General features: G+C 40.9%; 1 protein-coding gene across 1 annotated transcript in view; it reads left to right on the forward strand.

Moving 5' to 3' along the window:
• The window catches only part of TTBK1 (tau tubulin kinase 1), a 111,390-nt gene that overhangs the window by 8,276 nt on the left and 80,198 nt on the right, over positions 1–22,916 (forward strand). Inside the window, exon 2 of the mRNA XM_063302627.1 lies at positions 88–249. Within this exon, the coding sequence (XP_063158697.1) occupies positions 142–249 (108 nt within the window). The 5' untranslated portion in view covers positions 88–141. The remainder of the gene's footprint in view (positions 1–87; positions 250–22,916) is intronic.

Below are 22,916 nucleotides of genomic sequence, written 5' to 3' on the forward strand. Positions count from 1 at the left end.
TTGCTACACATGTCGCCTGTTATGATCTGCATTAACTCTTTTGGTTTCCCCCCTCCCCTTTTGTGTGTTTTTTTCTCTTCTTTCTAGATAAATGGCTCATTTAAATTGGGAGCTGCTACTAAACTATTATCTGGCTGGCAAATGCAGTGCCTAGCAGCTGCTATCAAAGACGAACCAAACATGAGCGGAGGAGGGGAACAGGTTGACATTTTGCCGGCTAACTATGTGGTGAAGGACCGTTGGAAAGTGGTAAGTGTATTCCTGTCTCTCTGTCCTACCAATCCCATCTAAGGACTTTTCCAGTTACTTGAGACGTGCTCTGAATTAACTGCCGCTCTGGTAGAAACATTGTCTTCAACACAAGGTGAGTAAACCTAAAGGCCCATGGCTGCCTGTGTTCCCTGAAATTGTCTTTGTAGCCCATGGAGTCTCTATGTCACCCGAACTGTCAAAATTCAGTAGCGTGGCTTGCTGCTGTTTTGAAGCAGGAAACTCATAAAAGCTAGAGTATGTCTTAATTGAGGCTTAATATAATTAAAATAAACAACCATAGAACTCCTTGCAAAACATGGCGTGCAGAAAATCCTAGCCCTATTCAGTGTAATGTGGCCTGTTCACTTTGTATACTCATTTTGTTCACCAGGGTTAAGCATCCTCCCAAACAATGTTACCTGAATTTTTCACTCCTGCATAAGAAGCATGTAGATGATGGGGGTGCCTGGTTTCAGTGATGTTTTTAATACGACTTTATGAGAACAAATTGTAAGCTTATGTCCTCATTGGAATATGTTCTGGATGAAGCCCTTTTGAATGATGAGCTTTAGTAGGTGCAGAATAGGTAAGTTTCTTAACCCTTCCACCCTAAAACTGGAGATATACAGCAAGGACTGGGAAATCATCTGGCATGCAGTGACTTATTTTCTGCTGTCTTGTGGCAGATATCAAGATGCTGTTTTATACTTACAAAGTTCTTCATTGTATGGATGCATGTTTTCTATTTTGCACCATTATACTCTTACATGTGAATAGTATGTACTCAGGGCTGGCTTTAGGCTAAAGCTGAGTAGGCAGTAGCCTAGGGTGCCAAAGCTTAGGGGGTGCCAATGCCACTCCTCTTTGTGAATCATTCTAAAAATGCAAATCTTCACATTAGCAGGAGTTGGTGCCATCAGTCAGTGTGGCCTAGGAACACCATGTGCCCTTGAGCCGGCACTATGTATATGTACTTCATGGTGCCACTATTGAAAAATGGGAACAGTGGGCTTGTGTGGTAATTACTTCCAGATTGCTCTATTATCTGGGCATTCTTTGTGATTTTTGATCATTATCTATTTATAGCTGTTTTCTATATAAAACCTAGCTGCAGCCTGATAATTACATTATGTCAAATTACTTTAAAACATTGTTTTACTTATTTTATTTTACAAGAGGGACCAGTGACAAAATGTTCCACTGTTGAATGCTTCTGTTTAGGATTCTGTTCCAGCATACTCCATAATCCCCCCTCCACTTCTACTTCTGGCTTTCCCCACAAGGATAGGTCAGCAGTCCATTCCATGTCCATTGAGTAAGTTCTCTTCTCTGGGTCTCCTTTCAAGTTTCCTGCCCCTTAAGATAATGAGATTAAAGAATCAAAGTTGGAAAGGCTCACTTTGGGTCATTGAATCCAGGCCACTGATCAATGCAGGAATCCAGATTAAAATGTCCTATCCAGTAGAATATTTGTTGCTAGATAGCATGTTATATTTTTGCAATCCAGAATTCCCCAGACCCTGGGGATACCTGTTTCTTGTCTGCAAATAATCCATTTTGATTACATAACTTTCCATACTTTGAGAATATGTTAACTGTTTCTATGTGGGGAACTTCTTGTCTTTCAGAAGTTGCTAAACAACAATTCCCACCATCTCTCAAAACTGGTTATGCTGGATAGGACTGCTTACAGGTGTAGTTCAGTAATATCTGCAGGGCCATTGGCCCTGATACACAAGAATTACATACTTGGCAAATTAGGGAAAGTATACATACGGTCACCATGAGTCGTAAATGACTCAACGGCAACTAACAACAACATCTACTACTTTATTTTCCCTGATTTGCCAATTATACAATTATTTAAGTTAATATTTCCTTACAAGTGGAGACTCCTATACATAGGGGTCTTCATAATGTTGCTATGGCGTGGGTATATGTGTCCAGTGGTTTGTGTTTTTGCTGAGCCTCAGTGCAGTTTTAGTTGGTTTTGGTTTTAATGTGATTCTCTGTTTTTGTTTGTTCGCTGCCCAGAGTTTCTTGGATAGATGAGCAGCCATATAAATTGGCTTAATAAATAAAATTACTCTTTCAAGCAAGCAAAAGTAAAACTTAATATCCACTCATAGTACAATCACAAATTCTAATTCTTGTAGAAGAGCTAATGGTGTAATAGACGATACAAATGGCTGCTTTAGTGGCCCAAATGTAAGTCTATTACCACAGCTCTATACATTATTCCTGATCCTTTTCTGTATAACAACTAGTACAGCAGCCTGTGCCCTCTCTTCTAGTGCCATTTACAGTATGTATAAAATCGCAATTTTGAAATGCAGATATCTGAGACATTTTCCAGATTCATCTGCAGCAATGTAATTGTATCTAGATTTGCTTTGCTTCCCTTCCGTGCTATTTGTGTGACTTCAGAATATTGAGGTGGTCAACTGCTAATGTGGTTTTCATGCTTGCTGTGAAGGGCTTGGCAGGGAGTCAGTAAGACCAGCTTTTGTTGTATTCATTTATCCAATGGCATATTGAATTAAATATAGTATATTTGCAGGGAAAGATTGATGTGCTAAATATAGTATCTTTGTTATTACAAATTGTGTGCTCAGAAGATGTTAGTTTTTTAAAATAATTTAATGAAGGTGCAGTTCCTTACCAATCTGTGTTATGCATGCACATTTTAATCTTCTTTTATGTCCTCTTTATCATTCTCTTGTGTTGATTGTCTCAGGAGTCTTGTCTCACTAAAATAACTCTATGGTGTTCAGTTTAAATGCTGTACCGTATTTCTATGTGAAAATTATATGCGCACATCACTGGGTCTTTATACAAGTTTTAGCCTAATTGCCAGGGCAATTATAGAACTAGTTAGCTTATTGAAACTAACAGTCTTTTTGTGGTGGGAATAAGTCATTGGCAGACAACATGGGAAATCTTAAGGAAGCTGGTGGTAGTCAGTGACAAGCTATGTGGAATAGTGGAAAGTAGCCAACTGGAACGTTCATTTATTTTCTCAAGTCATAAATGATGGTTCATTGGGCAGATGGTACCATAGTGTCTTCAGTGAGCTCATTATAAAAATGTCCAAAGAGGTCGTGTGAAAATGATATAGTTTGGATATCTTAAAGTGAAAATGTAAGTCCTCTTGTCATTTCCTTAATAGTTTATTTTGGAGATGTTCCCAATATGTCGGAACCAATCAAGCACCATACAAAGGGTCCATCACCCACATTAACCCAGAGTCTAGGGATAGAGCTAGGCCTTAAAGGCTCATTTAAATAGGGCTAGGCTGGAGGCCATATGAATCTGAGGGAGAATGGTGTTTCAGAAAGCAGGGACCATGACAGAGAAGATAGTGCTGAGCATTGACTTTAACACTCTTTTGTTAATAATGATTGCTACTCCATTTCTGGTTGATTGACTAACTGATTGATATATTTGCAATTTTGAACTTTCCTTTTGCTTCTGGCGTATCAGAAGCTGGACACTCTTTTGGTTTTAATACAGCTACGTTATAAATACTGGTGTTACTTGTACATTTCTTTTTCCCCAGTAACTTGTTTAGGTACCTTCTGACCTGAGAGATTCATCATATTATGCAGACATTCTCCTTGTTGCAACAATCCATATGGCTTTCTTGATAGAATAGTGGAGTGGGGTCCATGTTATTTTCCAGTGGATATTAGCCAATTTAGTGTAGTTGTTAATGTCCTAGCCTAGAAACCAGGAGACTGTGAGTTCTAGGCCCCTCTTAAGCATGAAAGCTGGCTGGGTGACTTGGGACTGTCACTTTCTCTCAGCCCAACCTACCTCACAAGGGTGTTGTTGGGAAAATAGGAGGCAGGAGTATTAGGTATGTTTGCTACTTTGAGGTTTTGTTATATGTATGTTTGTATATGAGGTGGGATAATAAATAATAATAATATTGTTTAATGTGATTCCTTGTCTATGACCTCTCCATCATGGCTTCTGTGAGTTTATATTCTCAAGTATAATTCATGGCATCATTAGGATCTACAAGCCCTTTCACCACTACAAACAATCTATGATGGCTTGCTTACTTACAATTAAGACTATGGTATCACCTGTATATTTCAACTTGTTAGTATTTTGGACTTCTATTTTAAAATGAAATTGTCATCTCTTTCAATCCTGCCGTTTTCATGTTTGCTACGCAAGTTAAACAGATATGGGGACAATATGCATCTTTGTCTCATTCCTTTTCCTTTCTTTTTATATATAATATAATTTTAATTAAGTATTTTAATTACAATAATAAAATCTAATACAAACTAAAAAAGAATAGAAAGAGTGAAAGATGCAAAGGAGAAGAAAAAAATAGAAAATATAAAGAAAAAAAGAGAGAAGTAAGAATGTAGTAAAGAGAAAGAAAAGAAATATATAAAGGAAGTGACTTCCAACCTTCATCACAAGTGTAAACAATTTTTGTAACTCTTCACCACCTTAGTTTACAACCAGTGATCTCTTCATTCCATATCCCATCTCTTATCTATAGACAAATCCATAAAGCATCACCTTTTCAGTCCTAATGTCAGCAGAAATAAACTTTATTGACACTTCCAGAGAGGAGTTAACCAAAGCCATGATAAAAAAAGATAAGCAAGCAAACTTGAGTGGCGGTAATCTTAAAAAGGTTCTTAAATGGAACATTAAGTATTCTGTATTGTTGATTATGTGATTTCCACTAGTTACACAAGGGAAGATGAGAACAGGCAATTTGGATTTAGATACACTCCTAAACTATGCCTCTTATGGAACAGTTAACTGCCATTTTATTTTATGGCTGGGTTAATTGTTGCTACAACTGATGTGGAAATATCTTGCTGCCCAATATCAGAGCCTCATGAGATAATCTTAACTATAGTTCTATCAATGTAAAAACAGGGCTCCCATCTTGCTGAAATATCAAAAAGCTGAACTCATTTAAAAGTGGGTATACCCAGGCTTAAAAGTGGGTATACCCAGGCTCCTAGTGTCAGCAGAAAGTCCAGAAAGTCCTTAATGAAGGGTTACCAGAAATAACAATGTATCTTATTTTAACCTTGATCAAATAAACCAAGTTTATATTCCTTCCTTTTACTTCCAACAGTCTTAATCTTTAGTCCATTCACATAATGTTGTAGAATTTTAGTTCTTTTCATTTCTTCTCTGTCCCTTCTCATAAGATTCTTCAAGGCTTTAACAAGCCTCTTTTATAAATCCAATTTAAAAGTGTCTTTCAATATTTTCAGTGTTAAAATATTTTGCATCATTTTATATGTCCCAGTTAGGTAAAGGTAAAGGTTTCCCTCGACGTAAAGTCCAGTCGTGTCCGACTCTAGGGGGCGGTGCTCATCTCCGTTTCTAAGCCTTGGAGCCGGTGTTGTCATAGACACTTCCGGGTCATGTGGCCAGCATGACTCACGGAACGCCGTTACCTTCCCGCCGAAGCGGTACCAATTAATCTACTCACATTTGCATGTTTTCGAACTGCTAGGTGAGCAGGAGCTGGGACGAGCAACGGGAGCTCACCCCGCCGCGCTGTTTCGAACCGCCGACCTTCCGATCGGCAAGCTCAGCAGCGCAGCGGTTTAACCCGCAGCGCCACTGCGTCCCAGTTAATTAGCTATTAATCAGGCATGTGTATTTTTCTCCTTTAACTAAAATCTTTAGTTCCCTCTAGTTTCCAATTTTTTAAATTATTTATCTTTATTTTGTCTTGCAAAAGTCCAAACAAATCTATTTCCCTTGGGAAGGATGCTTTATAATTAATTCCAAAATCTTATTCCAAATTTATCTGGACCCTTAATCTGTTCATAACTTTCTAGGATCAAAGTCTTATATAGCTTTTTGCTGTTTATTTCATTTTTTAAAATTCTTAAACTTATGTTTAAAAGTTTCTTTCATTAAGTATTGAAGGAAAACTCACCCAGCGTTTTCAGACTTGTTGATCCGAAGGTCTCTAACAGCTTAAAAGTAGTTAACAAGCAATTTCCAAAAGTAATTTAAAAAGGAAGTTTGCGAACTTAGTGTCCTTTAAAAGGCATCAACCATGGTTGCAAGCAAGATGGCTATTCCTGTAATCTCCCAGCACTCAGAATCCACTGGGGACTGCTGTCTTTCGGTCTCCTCATGAGGAGCAACTATTCAGAGCGCATGTGACTGGCCCAAGGTCCTCCAGCTGGTTTGTGTTAGCAGATTGCTAGGAAAGCCTTTGGCCCAGGAGAGATCAGAAAAGTCACACACCAGGCATTTCTATAAAAATAATTTTATTTACAGAAAACGAACATATTTAAAGGCTTCTGCATTCTTACAGGCTCTCAGTGAGAGCTGCTTAACTCTCTACATGCCTACACAGAAGGGAAACAGAAACTAAAAACAAGTCCAGGCAAGTTCTTCCCCAGGTGCAAAAATTAACATCTGAAAAGAGGACAATTAAATTCAACCTCTTCACCCAGCCAAAATGATTAGTTACCATAGTAACCTTAATCTGTAGTAGAAAACATATTAACAGTTTGTGCCCAAGACAGAATTAGCACTTACGGTCTCCTGGTTTCTACCCTGGTGCCTTAATTGTTCTAGCCAGTTTCAATTAATTAAAAAAATACTTTTAGCACTCTATGCTCAAAACACCTGGATGTGTGTCCTGGAGTGTGATAATGTGATAACTTAAATACATTTACATGATATGCAATTACCCTTATTCCCAATATAGCCTAATGTCCTCTTTTAAAAAGGATACTTACCCAGTTTATTATTTTTATTATGTTCCTATAAATATATGAGTTTGATTGTTGCAAGAACAAAGAGTGAACAGATTTTATTTATCTCCTTAAACGCTAATTTCCAAAACTGTTGGATCATTGTATAATCCACCAAATGTACCAGTATTACACGTCTCTTCCAACCATCCTTAAATATAAATCTTAATACACCATATGTGTATTAGTTTCAGAGAGCTTTTCCTAATTCTTCCAGATAGTTTTTAAAAGTCTCTGCCTCCATAAATTATTTTGTATTTTGTCACCTTTATTTTTGCCAAGCTCCTGTTCCCATAAGCAATCTGTTTGCATTCCAGAGACCTTTAATAGAACACTACAGGTTTTTTTTTTACTGCCCCTTTATAATGTTCCTTTTCTTCAAGAATAATTATTTCAAAGTCAGTGAGAGGATTTAAAAGTATTTCCTGGATAACTTTATCTTTAGGAATGGTAGCATTTACAAATGTTGTAGCCAAATTAGTCCTAAGGTATTGGGTTTCTGCTTTATCTCTCTATTAAATATTGTTCCTCCAATAAAGCAGTCTTCTAATCTTTATAGATTTGCTGGTTTCCATCTCTGTCTTTACAGCATTTAAATTTTCTAGAGAAGACTGAGGAGAGGCATTAGTGCAGAAGGCTAAGGTGCTAAATTTGAGTGTCATTATATTAGGAAATCCTCCTCTTCCTCCTGAGGGCTTAAGGTATAATATTTTCTATTTGTGATTGTTTTTTCTGAATACAAATTTTATTGATATCCGTTGTCATGAAGTTAGGGTTTTCCTATTTAATGAGACTAGCAATATTTTAAAAAGCTATAATAATTTAGGGAGTATAAACATTTTTAGGGATGCAGTTTTCCCTAAAATAGATAGATTTAATTAATTCCATGACTTAAATTAACTTTTAATTTTATGGATTGACAAATTACAAATTAGAACACACGATTGGGAATTAAAATTGCAAGATATTTTATGTGGCCATGACAAAGCTAAAGTAATATCCCGTTCTGTAGCTTGTGGGCTATGTTGATGAACAGTGCCCCAGTCTTTTTTTAGATCTATTTTTAATCCCACTATCTCCACATACTTTCTCAATAACCAAGGGGAAATTCTTGTTTGGCTTAGGGAGCATGCAAGGAATGTCACAAAGATACTCTACCTTTGGGTGGGGGGTATTATTACTGCCTATATTTAAATTTTCGGTGTTAACTTTTCTGCAACAGCAATCCATGAGCTTTTTGGAAACTTGAAGCTGGAATTCCATGATATTACCACACATTCACTATTGTCATCCATTGTGAACACCCCACTTGCCTATTTCTATAAACCTGAAGATCTTGAAGGAAAAGGGTCATGGGAAAGATCCCTTATACAACCTTCCTGTTGTTCTCCCAGTCATTAATGGACCAGAGGGAAGAAAGATTCAGGCTCACAGATACTGACAAGTGGAATACTCACATTGGATGTGCTGGTCAAATGAAGTTTTCTTGCTCTCCCTGCTTCCCCAGATTTGATCATCTTGACAATCCTCAGAAATGGGTAAATTTAGGTTATAATATAATAACTGCGAAGATCACTAGAGAACTTCAGGGGTGTGTATAAACTTTAAATCTAGGAAACCTAGGCTCACATTCATACTCACTCCTGAAATTCTGATACTTCTCTTGCTAAGTCTTCCATTAGGTCCAGAAACCCAAGTTTTTCTTACAACATTTATGGTCCCCTAGCAGCTCTCTGGCTGTAAATATTAATGCATTTAGCTGGGAGTAAACATGTACTGAGCATATTAGTTTCATGTGTTACTGTTTAGGTGCTATGGCATGTGATTTCCCCCAATAATAGTTTCCTTCCACTGTTTAGTTTGCTATCATATTTCATGTTTCCTGGAAGCCATCATGTGAATTGCATGAGCATTTGGTAAGATGGAACTGCAGAGACCAGCAGGGAAAGAATTTTCTCATTCGTTGTCAGAAACATTTCAACAATCAATCTTGCTTGATTTCCAGAACTGGAATTCTAGAGATGTGACCCCAAGCACAAATGTGCCATTTTTATCATGATGGTCTGAGGCTGATATTTTCCCTTTTAATACGTAGTTTCCATAGTAAAACAGTAACATTCTTTTTTACATCAGTTAATGCAACTGCCAAACCTTTTCTGAAATATTGCAGGCCATCAGTATTTTGACAAATGGAGCTGTTAGTTCTTCTCATTTAACAAGGTGACAGTTTAATTTCTAGTCACTTTCTCAGCATTTGATGCTCACATTGCTGACAGTAGAGACTTTAAAAAAACTGGTTGGGGAGTTTTTTTTTTTTAGCAACAGAACAATTTTTGCTGCTATAATGAAAGTACTTTCTCAGCAACCGTCAGTAAATAATTTTTTCTATCTGTACAAGTCTGTACAGGTCTTCTTTCCTTTTTGATGTGTGGCACCTACTGCTTCCTACAAAGAATGGACCTGCTGTGTAAAGGAACTTATTTTACATTTTCTGTACTTGTATGTATAGATAGATATAAACTGTACTTACATGTTTGTTAAATATTCCAGTCTGGGCAGATGAAAAATAAACTCTGTAATAATTAAAAAAAAAAGTAAACAGTGCAGTGAGGTTCCTCTGCTTTATTTTGAGATTAATTTAAAGTCACAAAAGCATTAGCATGCTTTGGTCAGCTAATATCCCATTCCAAAACTGTTCTGTACCATATATTTTAACTTTGTAATGTACTGTGCATTGATATTTGTACTATAAGTTCTTCTGTTGTTCACCTCATTGTTTTCTCTCCACAATGCATTTATGGTTACATTTCCTAAATCTCTGTTGTTGTTTATTCGTTTAGTCGCTTCTGACTCTTCGTGACTTCATGCACCAGCCCACGCCAGAGCTTCCTGTCGGTCGTCAACACCCCAGCTCTCCCAGGGATGAGTCTGTCACCTCTAGAATGTCATCTATCCATCTTGCCCTTGGTCAGCCCCTCTTCCTTTTGCCTTCCACTCTCCCTAGCATCAGCATCTTCTCCAGGGTGTCCTGTCTTCTCATTATGTGGCCAAAGTATTTCAGTTTTGCCTTTAATATCATTCCCTCAAGTGAGCAGTCTGGCTTTATTTCCTGGAGGATGGACTGCTTTGATCTTCTTGCAGTCCAAGGCACTCTCAGAATTGTCCTCCAACACCACAGTTCAAAAGCATCGATCTTCCTTCTCTCAGCCGTCCTTATGGTCCAGCTCTCGCAGCCATATGTTACTACGGGGAACACCCTTGCTTTAACTCTGTGGACCTTTGTTGTCAGTGTGATGTCTCTGCTCTTAACTATTTTATCGAGATTTGTCATTGCTCTTCTCCCAAGGATTAAGCGTCTTCTGATTTCCTGACTGCAGTCAGCATCTGCAGTAATCTTCGCACCTAGAAATACAAAGCCTTTCACTGCGTCTACATTTTCTCCCTCTATTTGCCAGTTATCAATCAAGCTGGTTGCCATAATCTTGGTTTTTTTGAGGTTTAGCTGCAAGCCAGCTTTTGCACTTTCTTCTTTCACCTTCATCATAAGGCTCCTCGGTTCCTCTTCGCTTTCAGCCATCAAAGTGGTATCATCTGCATATCTGAGATTGTTAATGTTTCTTCCAGCGATTTTAACTCCAGCCTTGGGTTCCTCAAGCCCAGCATGTTGCATGAAGTGTTCTGCGTACAAGTTGAATAGGTAGGGTGAGAGTATACAGCCCTGCCGTACTCCTTTCCCAATCTTAAACCGGTCCGTTGTTCCGTGGTCTGTTCTTACTGTTGCTACTTGGTCGTTATACAGATTCTTCAGGAGGCAGACAAGATGACTTGGTATCCCCATACCACTAAGAGCTTGCCACAATTTGTTACGGTCCACACAGTCAAAGGCTTTAGAATAGTCAATAAAACAGAAATAGATGTTTTTCTGAAACTCCATGGCTTTTTCATTATCCAGCGGATATTGGCAATTTGGTCCCTAGTTTCTCTGCCTTTTCTAAACCCAGCTTGTACATCTGGCAATTCTCGCTCCATGAATTGCTGAAGTCTATCTTGCAGGATCTTGAGCATTACCTTACTGGCATGTGAAATGAGTGCCACCGTTCGATAGTTTGAACATTCTTTAGTGTTTCCCTTTTTTGGTATGGGGATATAAGTTGATTTTTTCCAGTCTGATGGCCATTCTTGTGTTTTCCAAATTTGCTGGCATATAGCATGCATTACCTTGACAGCATCATCTTGCAAGATTTTGAACAGTTCATCTGGGATGCCGTTGTCTCCTGCTGCCTTGTTATTAGCGATGCTTCTTAAGGCCCATTCAACCTCACTCTTCAGAATGTCTGGCTCTAGCTCATTGACCACACCATCAAAGCTATCCTCGATATTGTTATCCTTCCTATACAGGTCTTCTGTATATTCTTGCCACCTTTTCTGGATCTCTTTTTCTTCTGTTAGGTCCTTGCCATCTTTGTTTTTGATCATACCCATTTTTGCCTGGAAGTTACCTCTGATGTTTCTAATTTTCTGGAAGAGGTCTCTTGTCCTTCCTATTCTATTGTCTTCTTCCACTTCCATGCATTGCTTGTTTAAAAATAATTCCTTATCTCTTCTGGCTAACCTCTGGAATTTTGCATTTAATTGGGCATATCTCCCCCTATCACTGTTGCCTTTTGCTTTCCTTCTTTCTTGGGCCACTTCTAGTGTCTCAGCAGACAGCCATTTTGCCTTCTTGGTTTTCTCTTTCTTTGGGATGTATTTTGTTGCCACCTCCTGAACAATGTTGCGAACTTCTGTCCATAATTCTTCCGGGACCCTATCTACTAAGTCCAGTCCCTTAAATCTATTCTTCACCTCCACTGCATATTCCTTAGGAATATTAGTGAGCTCATATCTAGCTGATCTGTGAGTCTTCCCTAATCTCTTTAGTCTGATCCTAAATTGTGCAATAAGAAGTTCATGATCTGAACTACAGTCAGCTCCAGGTCTTGTTTTTACCGACTGTATAGATGTCTGCCACCTTTGGCTGCAAAGGATGTAGTCAATCTGATTTCGGTGTTGTCCATCTGGTGAAGTCCATGTATAAAGCCGTTTCTTAGGTTGTTGGAAGAGAGTGTTTATTATGCAGAGTGAATTGTCTTGGCAAAATCCTATCAGCCTATGTCCTGCTTTGTTTTGTTCTCCCAGGCCATGCTTACCTGTAATTCCAGGTGTTATTTGACTACCCACCTTAGCATTCCAGTCTCCCGTGCTGAAAATAACATCTCTTTTAGGCGTGTTGTCCAGTAGGTGCTGCAGATCCTCATAGAATCGCTCTACTTCAGCTTCTTCAGCATCTGTGGTTGGGGCATATATTTGGATCACTGTGATGTTAGATGGCTTGCCCTGAATTCGAACTGAGATCATTCTATCATTTTTTGAATTGTATCCAAGCACTGCTTTAGCCACTTTACTATTAATTATGAAGGCTACTCCATTTCTTCTGTGGTCCTCTTGTCCACAGTAGTAGATCTGGTGGTCATTTGATGTGAAGTGGCCCATTCCAGTCCATTTCAGTTCACTGACGCCCAAAATGTCTATCTTTAATCTTGACATCTTAATGTTTAATTTATCTCTTTCATGAATTGTTGTGCGTGAATTGTTCGTGAATCTAGTGTAAGACAACAGTCCATTCTTAAATTTTAAAATGAGATACACAAGATAACTAAACTGTGATCACTAAGATTGTACAAAACATCTTCAGCTTGTTTAAAATGGCAGTGTTTCCACATACATTAATCCTGGATTAATTTTTGTGCATAATTGTTTACTTGTGTTTAGTTGTCCATTTACCTTTGTATGGAGCCCAGCATCTGATAATTTCCCAAGAATCTTTGGTCATGGTTTCATCTCTGCCACCCATTGTAGCATATCATTTTTAAAACACAGACATTGTTTAATATGCACAGCATTAAAATGAAGTAATTTCTGCATCCAATTCCAACTGAAAGGAGAAAGGGGTTTTGTAGTTTATAATCTCTTCCTTTTATTATAACAAACCTGAAGTAGTTTCTTTTGTTGTTCCTAGCATCCTTGACCAATATCAACTCTTTCTGAGCTTTTAGTTTTTCTGACAACATCACTACAACTTCACGTTCTCTGCATATTTGATCACCTGCCTTTCCACTGCCTCTCTAAGCAAGTCAAGGCACACTGACTTATTCTAATGTCCTAAATCTTTTCCTCACTGGAATTTTAGCAGTTTTGCTTTTTTAGGAATTCTAACATCTTGAACCCCTTTAAAATCATTTTATTTAAAATCTGCTTTTTAAAAAAATCAAAGCTATGTGTTTGACTGCGGTCAGCTTTAGTGATTCTTGAAATCAAGAATCCTAGTATTCTATGTATAGTAAGCTATTTCTATTTTTTAAATCAATTTTCCCTTTTAGTTATTATCAGTTCAAAGAAGTTGATCCTTTTCTTCCTTCCTCCATTCCTTGAAGGAGAAAGTTGGCAGCAAGACAAGTTAAGAATTTCCTGAAGGAGCTATGCTTGGCAGAGTTTGTCTCCCAAGAGATGTTAGGCTAAATAAAGTCCCACATCACTACTATTTCACATCCTTTGGAATAACTGCAATTTGCTTTTAGAAAGCAGTATCTATAACATTTCTTCTTGGTTGGGTAAGCAATAATAGACATCATCAATAGTATTCATTTTATTTGTTTTTCCACTTTATTTTAGTGCAGGGTTTTATATACTGCCCATTTCCACAGCAATTGAGGTGACTTACAAACAAAATATATATAAAAAGAGGCATACACAATATCAGCTACCTATCTAATAGGTAGCCCACACATTATTAGGCCTCTAATACTCAGCAGAACAATCTGGTTTTAAGCAATTTGTAAAAGGTAAGGAGGTTTGGGATGTTTTGCATTTCAGGAGGCAAGATATTCCATAGCATAGGGCAGCTACAGAGAAGCCAGATCATTGCCCCCCACCCCATTGTCTTTATGTGGGGTAGAAACCCTTAGTAACACACCTTGCAGGAATATATGGGTCAGGCCAGATCTTCCCATGAATAGGCACACTATTCTCATTTAGATTTCTCCTTATTAAATTAGTATTGTCATGAATTCAAGGTATAGTACAGATACTCTGTCAGGTACCTGCCCTATGAAAAAATCCTAGGTACAAGATGAAACGAGATAAAAGGAAATACTGGTAATGAGCCAAGAGGCAATCTCAGGGACGAAAACTGGGAGAATTACCTAAAAATTACGAATGAAAGCATGCTGGTCGTCCTCTTCTATTTCCTTGAATCTTTCCCAGCATTAGAGCCTATTGCTGATACTTCATCCCAAAGTATGAATGATTTCTCTCAGAGTCTTCATATAAATATTAAAAGCATGGGGGTGAGATTTCAACCTGGTGCTGCCTAGACTGGAAGAGCCAAGGATTTGATTGCTCTTCTCCCATGTGCACCAACAGGTACAGTCCATCCAAGTGCTTTGAAATGGCTGTGATGCAGAAGTAGTTCATATTTCTTTTAGAGATTCCAGTAACCACTGTAGAATGAGCAACAAAGTGTAGATCACTTTTACCTGACAATAAAAACTTGAGCTCTGCACTGTGTCCCAAATTGATCCAAGTATCTTGGAGAGCACTAGGAATACTACAGTTCAACCCTGAGCTACAGATATTCTCTTCTGTTGATCCAAATAGAGTAAAAGTGTTATCCAACTTGGTGAGATGTGGCAGGATATTTTATTTATGTGTCACATTTTTAGGCCATAACCCTATTCCAACCCTATTCCAAGCTAAGCTGCCCAGAAGCCAAGCTATTCTAGGCTTCTGGGCGGCTTAGCAAAATTAAAACACAATAATAATTTCTCTCTCTCTCTCTTTCACTCACTCACTCACGTGCCTACAGTACATCCACCACTAGAAGGGGACCCATCCAAATCACTTAGCCGCAGGCATAGAGAAACAACTACATTTTTAAAGATTGCCTGAAGGCAGGCAAGGCAAGGACCATGTAGATCTCCATTGGGGAAATGCTGTTCTAAAGGGCAGGTGCAGTAGCAGAGAAAACCCACCTCCTAGGTCCCATTAGATGGCATTATTTAATTCATGGGATCAGGAGCAAGCCATCCTTGTTGGAGCAAATAGGACAGGAGATACTACAGAAGACAGTTTCTCAAATAGGCCCTATGCCATCACCAATAAAGTTATCACTTTATGGATGATAACCAGCACTCTGAATTGCACCTGGAAGCCAATTGGCAACAGTGCAGCTCATGTAGCAGGGTGTTACATGGGTGTAGAATGGCTTGCCCATCACTGTGGTGCTGTATCCTGGACCAGCTCTAATTTCTGAGCAGCCTTCAAGGGCAGCCCCATGCAGAGCTGTAATCTAACAGCATGTTCTAATATAAAACATACCACTAGTTTCAAATGGTAAACATGTTTATAATTTTGTACTGAGTTTTAAATAAAACAGTGAATTGAAAACAATGAGCAATTAAAATGAGAATGATATATTGAGCTGGCTGACAAATGTTTTCTAGTGCACTAATTTGCATATATATTCAGATGTTAATTCCACTGCATTTATGGGATTCCCACAAATGAATGCACAAGACAGCTGTACTAGGTAGATGAAATGTAGACATGTGAAAAAGTAGGTAGAGCAAATGGTACCAGATGAAAAACTAGGCAAATAAAATGAAAAAGACCTCAGAATAGCAATATAGCCAGTAAACAAGGGTTGACTAAATTTGTATGGAACAATAACTTTTGTTCTTTTCTTTTCTGCAATAGCAAAATAGACCAGAAATGGTATGTGTAGTGTGTCAGCCAAAGGTAAGATCTGTTACATTCATTTTGTATGTGAAAGGGCTAACGCAGTTCTTTCATGGCAACAGTGGAGAATATATGTAGCTCAGGGTTTATTGAGTTCAGGTTGTTTTCTGAGTTTACAGACATTTTATTATCAGGCTAGGTAACATCAGTGCATAGAGGAATGAATTTTGCTGGCTGTTTATAAATGGGAGCTTGCCTTACTGGCATTTAATGGGGTATTGTTCCTTCCTTTATTGTCTTCTGTTTATCTGATGCTGGTTCCTGCTTATCTGGGTGGTGGTTACTAGGGTATGATGAAAAGGGATGTGCTTAAGGCTGTTTGCTCCTTTCTTTAACCTTTAGTCTTTGCGTTTTTGAAGGATTTATAGATGGAGCTTATTTCAGCGTGTCTGTTAATGGCTGATTTGTCAGAGTGCCAAGCCTACTGGAATTCTCTTGTATTTTTAGATCTGTCTTGGTCTAAAATGTCTACAGTTTCCCAATTAAAATTGTGTTTTGAAATCAAGACGTTTTTGTCATGTCTTTTGGCTGACAATTGATGTTCATGGATGAGTTCTGCTAATCTTCTACCTGTTTACTCTACATATTGTTTTTCACGCCCTTGCATTGTATGTTATAGATGACTACTGTTTTGACTCCTTTGGCTGTTGGATCTTTGGATGCACTTAGGATGCTTTGGATAGATTTTGTTGGTTTATTAGCTACCTGATGCCAAGAACTGTTGGTAGTTTCTGAGATGTTTTGATGTATGGCAGTATAATCCTTTTCATGGATTGTGTGGGTTGTATTGCATAACTGGTTTAAATGGATAGACACATGGTTTTGTGAGTTGTGTAACTGGTTACATGGAGAGACACTTTTTTGATTTAGTTTAATGGGTTTCCATTGCATTGAAACATGTTATACTATATATACATTATTTCTGGTTTTGTTCTGATTTATTCTAGTGTGTTTTTGCATGTCTGAAGAGGGCTGTTACACAGCTTATTTGGGTTGGGTTGGGTTGGGTTGTTGAGCAATCCAAGCTAATTTATTTATTTTATTTATTTTTTAAATTTCTATTACCACCCATCTCCCCCAAAAGAGGGGGACTCTGGGCAGTTTACAATAAAATCAGAGTTAAAATCATAAAATATAAATTACAATATATAAACTAATAAATAAGAATAGAATAGATAGCAAACCCAAGGGGCGAAGCTCTTATTCGGTGGGGAGAAATCTATTGTGCTAGCCACCCCCAGGAAGAGCTGCTACCTCTCCCACCCCAGGCAAGGCAGCAGAACCAGGTTTTCAAGTTCTTCTGGAAGGCTGGGAGTGAAGGGGCCTGCCTCACCTCCCAGGGCAGAATGTTCCAAAGGGCGGGTGCCACTGCAGAGAAGGCCCGCCTCCTGGACCCCGCCAGGTGGAATTCCCTTACCGGCGGGGTTTGCAGCATGCCCTCTCTACATGACTGGGTGGGACAGGTCAATGTTAAGGGGATGAGACAGTCCCTCAGGTAACCTGGCCCCATGCCATGTAGGGCTTTAAAGGTCATAACCAACACCTTGAATTGGACCCGGAAGCAAACTGGCACCCAGTGCAGCTCGTGCAGCAAAGGTGTTATATGTGCCGATCTAGGGGCACCAAGAATAGCCTGCGCGGCTGCATTTTGGACCAGCTGAAGCTTCCAGATACTCTTCAAGGGTAGCCCCATGTAGAGAGCATTGCAGTAGTCTATATGGGAGATGACCAGGGCATGAGTGACTGTTCGGGGGGCTTCTCGCTCCAGGAACGGGCCTAACTGGCACACAACCCGAAGTTGAGCAAAGGCCCTCCTGGCCACGACTGCCACCTGCTCTTCAAACAGGAGTCGTGAGTCCAGGAGAACCCCCAAGTTACGCACTGGGTCTGAATGGGGTAGTGCAACCCCATCCAGAACTAAAGGTGACAATTTTACGGAAGCAGAGGAGCCATCAACCCACAGCCACTCCATCTTACCAGGGTTCAGCTGAAGCCTGTTGTTCCCCATCTAGACCCCCAAAGCCCCCAGGCACTGAGAAAGGGCAGCCACCGCATCACTTACCTCACCTGAGATGGAGATATATAACTGAGTATCATCATATTGATGATACCTCATCCCATGGTGATGGATGATCACACCCAGTGGTTTCATGTAGATGTTAAATAGGAGGGAGGAGAGAACCAAACCCTGCGGAACCCTGCACAAGAGGGGTCAAGGGCCGGATCTCTCATCTTTCACCACCAATTGGGACCAGCCCTGGAGGAAGGAGGTGAACCAGCATAAGACTACTCCACCCACCCCCAACTCCCTGAGCTGTCCCAGAAGGATACCATGGTCGATGGTATTGAAAGTTGCTGAGAGGTCAAGAAGAGCCAGGATGGATGCACTCCCTCCATCCCGTTCCCGCCAGAGATCATCCATAAGTGCAACCAATGCAGTCTCTGTCCCATATCCTGGCTTGAAACCTGACTGGAAGGGGTCTAGATAATCCGTTTCATCCAGAATCCTCTGGAGTTGTAATGCCACCACTTTCTCAACTACCTTCCCCAAAAAGGGGAGGTGGGAGACGGGACAAAAATTGTCCAACACAGTAGGGCCCAGTGATAGTTTCTTGAGGAGGGGGTGTACCAGCACCTCCTTGAAGGCAGCCGGAAACACCTCCTCTCTCAAGGATGTATTAACCATCACCTGGACCCAACCACATGTCGCCTCCCATGCTGCCTTCACCAGCCAGGAAGGACATGGGTCTAGCTGATGTGTGGTGGCATTTACAGTCTGGAGGATCCCATCCACTTCCTCAGGGCCAACAGGATCAAACCGTTCCCAGATAACAGGGTAAGTACGTTCCCTTGGCATCTCCCCAGATTGTGCCTCACACTTAGAATCCAACGTAGAACGGATCTGAGCAATTTTATCCTGCAGATGCTCAAAAAACTCCTCTGCACGGCCCTGTAAATGGATCACCGAATCCCCCTTACCCAAGAGGGATTGGGTAATCTTAAACAGGGCTGTGGGGCGACATTCTGTGGATGCAATAAGAGCAGAGAAATATTGATGTTTTGATGCTCTTACTGCCACAAGGTAGGCCTTAATAGCGGCTCTAGCTTGTGTTTGGTCAGATTCAGTCTTTGTCTTCCTCCAGCGGTGCTCTAGACGTCTCTTGATCCTCTTCAGAACCCACAATTCCTCCATAAACCACGGGGAGTGCTGGGTCGGATGGGGCAAGAGAAGTCGCACAGGTGCAATCCTGTCCAAGGCCCTAGCCGCCTCCCTATTCCAGGCCATGGTTAGGGCCTCCGCTGGACTGTGCAGTAGATCCTCGGTTATAACTCCCAGCTCCCTCTGAAACCCCATAGGGTCCATCAGTCGCCGGGGGTGGACCAATCGAGTGGGGCCTGCCTCCCTGCGGAGTGGGGTAGTACCAGAGAATCTCAAGGCCACCAGGGTGTAATGTGACCATGACAATGGGGACAGATCTAGCTCTCCCCTCAGATCACATTGCCACTGTTCTGACAAGAAAACCAAGTCTGGGGTGAGGCCACTGTCTCGAGTCAGGTCCCAAATAATCTGGGACAGGCCCATGGCTGCTGTGGTGGCCATGAACTCCCAAGCTGCCTCCGAGGCACACCCCAGGAATGGCAGATTGAAGTCCCCCAGAACCACAAGCCTGGGGTACTCCACCACTAGCCCCAAGACGGCCTCCAGCAGCTCAGGCAGAGAGGTTGCTATGCAGCAAGGAGGCTGGTACAGCAGCAACACTCTGAACTGTTCTCGGGCACCCAACTTGAAGAACAGGGTCTCACAACTGGCCACTTGTGGAGCAGCACCCCTGAAGGCCACTAGAGACTCTCGGATCACAACTGCTACCCCTCCTCCCCTGCCCTGGCATCTCGGCTGATGCCATACCTGAAACCCGGCTGGGCACATTTCTGAAAGAGCTACCCCCACTTCTGGGCCCAGCCAGGTCTCAGTAATACACCCCAGGTTCGCCCCCTCCTCTATGATTAAATCACATATGAGGGGGACCTTGTTGTTAACTGACCTGCTGTTAAGCAGCAGCAGCCAGAAGCTGGGGCCCCCAAGGATCTGCTGACCAGGGCCTGGGTCTGAACGCAGAGGGCCGGAACACGCCACCGGTAACAAACACTGGGGGTGTCTTCCCCGAAGATGGCCCACCCTTCGGTTCCCGCCATAACATCCCTGGCCCATCACCACGTCAATCAGATGACCTGCCCTGCAGCCCCCAGAGTTTCCAGGCCCAGTTGCCTCCAATCCTGGACCTCCAGAAACTCTGGATTGAAACAAGGGTCCCCTCCCCCACATCCTCCCACACATAAAGACCCTCAAGTGATGGCAGGCTCCCCCAGCACACCAGCTCCTGCTCTCGGCGCTGTTTGGGCCTAACAACCACACACACTTGCTGTGCCCCCCTGGCCTCTCTCACTGGTCACAGGGGGGCACCCCACCCGCTTCTACCCACCTCCTATCTCTTACTTAGGGGTGGGTACTCTTACATAAATGACATATAATCCTGGGCTCCCCCCACATATTTCACACCTGAGGGGGAGTATCCCACTTACACAGATGGGACCCTAAAAATTCTCTGCTGCCTCCAAGCAATTGAGGAAGCATACAGTCCTCCACTCCAACACTCATTCCTTCTTACTGCTGGGGTCTGCCACACCTGTTGGGTCCTTGCCTTGTTAGAATCCGTGGGGTGTTGTGCCAAGCCGTTCTATTACCCAAGTCCCTTATGTCGTCCGACCGGCCCTTCCACGTTGCCAAAGTCCACCAAGCTGCCGCGGCCCACTCCTCAACGCTGGGACTCACCGCCTCAGCAGAGCCAATTCTCCACGAAGGGACTCGCCGCCTGCCAAACCCCCACTCCAGGAGTCTACCATTCCACCAGTCCCCAGACAAGGGTTCGCAGGGCTCTTCCCAACACCCCCAGGTCTGCCAAGGCCTGCCGGAATCCACCTGAGTCCATTGCTACCACCAGGCCTGCTGCGCTCCGCTGCTTCACCACTCCTCTCGGAGGCCTTGCTGCAAGGCCCGTCCCACTCTGCCGTTGCTTCCAGGCCACCAAGGGTCCGTCGGCATCTACAGGTCCTGCCAGAGTCCAGCACAGTCTGTAGAGGGTCACCCAAGCTCACCCAAATCCCCCCATACTGACAATAAAGTACTTAAGTAAGGTCTTTTTATCTTATTTTCTCAGTAATACCCAAAATAGTATGAGTCAACACCTTGAGTTAGGTTTGGAAGTTTACAGTTAGCTAATAGTTTATCATAGACTGGTATATTCTGTAAGTGTTGTGTTGTGTGAAGAAATTAAGATCTCTCACCCCCCTGCCATACTGTCTTTCTCAAACACTGTTTCCTGCCATTGCGTCTTCTCCTTGAGCAAGGTAAAAGGTTAGAAATTAAGCCTAACTGCTTAGACAAAAGATTTGTCTCCTCCCAAGGAAATTAGCACAACCCATTCAGACAAACATTCTTCCCAACCAAACAGATTTCCATAATCATATAATAAAATACTCCCTCCAAGGTGAACATTCCAAGCTAGTAGACAAAGCCACAGCCCAGCAGGGAACTTGGATTATCAGAACAGAAAACCACAAACAGCAGGGGGCCTGACCACAGAGCGCCTCCTCTCTGAACACCGGTAAACTGCACTTTCTTAGAATTCCTGGAGAGCGCCCCCTGCGAAGAAACCGGCGCCCTCTCAGAAGTTCCTAGGGGGTGGGAACACCTTTGCATAACAACAGCAAGCTTTCCTATATAAAGAGCTTGTGGGGAGAATACAAGCATGGCTACCTGTGACAGCTGATTGCTCTGTACTTCATGCTCTCAGACAGTAAAGTTTATCTCTGTTCGAGCAATCGCCTAAAAACTTTCATTCCTGGCTCGGAATGGACCTGGTAAGATTTCTTCCAACAGTGATTTAATCAAATAATGTACAATAACGTGGGATATTTGTGGAATCTCTTGATCTTATTTCCAGAAATGCTGTATCATTTCTTCAGAGGAAATCTACGCAGTCACTTTTGTAATTATATTGTATTATAAATAATACATAATACAATATAATTCGTTTGTCTTGTAAATAATTTGTTCTTTTTAAGAAGTAACATCCATAGCCATCTGAGGGTCATGTTGAAGGTACAGTATATGCTACGAAGAAAAATCACAAAAGAATCTAATCAGACATGAGGAACTTAAAATTATTATATTGCTTCTAGAATTCTACCATTCACCTATATAGAGACAATATCATCCTCTTTAGTATTCAGAGTTTGGATTAAGTACATAATAGTCCTATTACTGGCTCATTTTTTAAATGGTAATATAACATCATTTTTTTTAGCTTTTCAAGGCATGCTGATCTGAAGGTATGTTACAGCAGATTTCCGAGTACAGTAAAGCTGCTGTTGATATTGCCAAACAAATCTAGTTTGACTAGTGTGGAATTTTTTTGCCCCAAATTAAGATAACTTGCATTTTGCTTAAATGAACCTTGTGTGGCTTTTACCAGCTGACGCTCTGTGATTACACTTGGGAAGGATTATTGTTGTGACTCTTCAGGCTAAGGGTCTTTTGAAACTTGATAAAAATGAAGCTTTAATTATGGGGTTTGTTGACTAAATGGTTTACTTTGAAAGAAACAATATTAATATGGTGTAATTACGGGTAAGAGATTATACCTCAAATTGTATTTATATCTGCATTGGAGAAATCGGAAATCATCTTTTGTTTCTTCACTTTTATAGTCTCTTCTTTGTTTGTTAGCTATCTTTTCTTGTTTCTCTATATTTGTTATATTGTATTTCAACTACATATATTGAAATTGAATATAGTTCTTATTAACAACAAAAATAAGGAACTTGATATGATCCGTCATTAAGGTTTTTTTTAAAAGAAATGTTCTTAGCTATGGGATCATGTTCCAGTAATACTGTAGCAGCTTGCACTGTTACAGTTCTGCTTCTAGGTTCCATTTGCATGGCATTGATTTACTTTAAAACTCTAAATAAACTCCCAAAATACTTTATCCATTACCTTCT

Source organism: Candoia aspera, chromosome 1, assembly GCF_035149785.1.
Source record: "Candoia aspera isolate rCanAsp1 chromosome 1, rCanAsp1.hap2, whole genome shotgun sequence".
NCBI lineage: Eukaryota > Metazoa > Chordata > Lepidosauria > Squamata > Boidae > Candoia > Candoia aspera.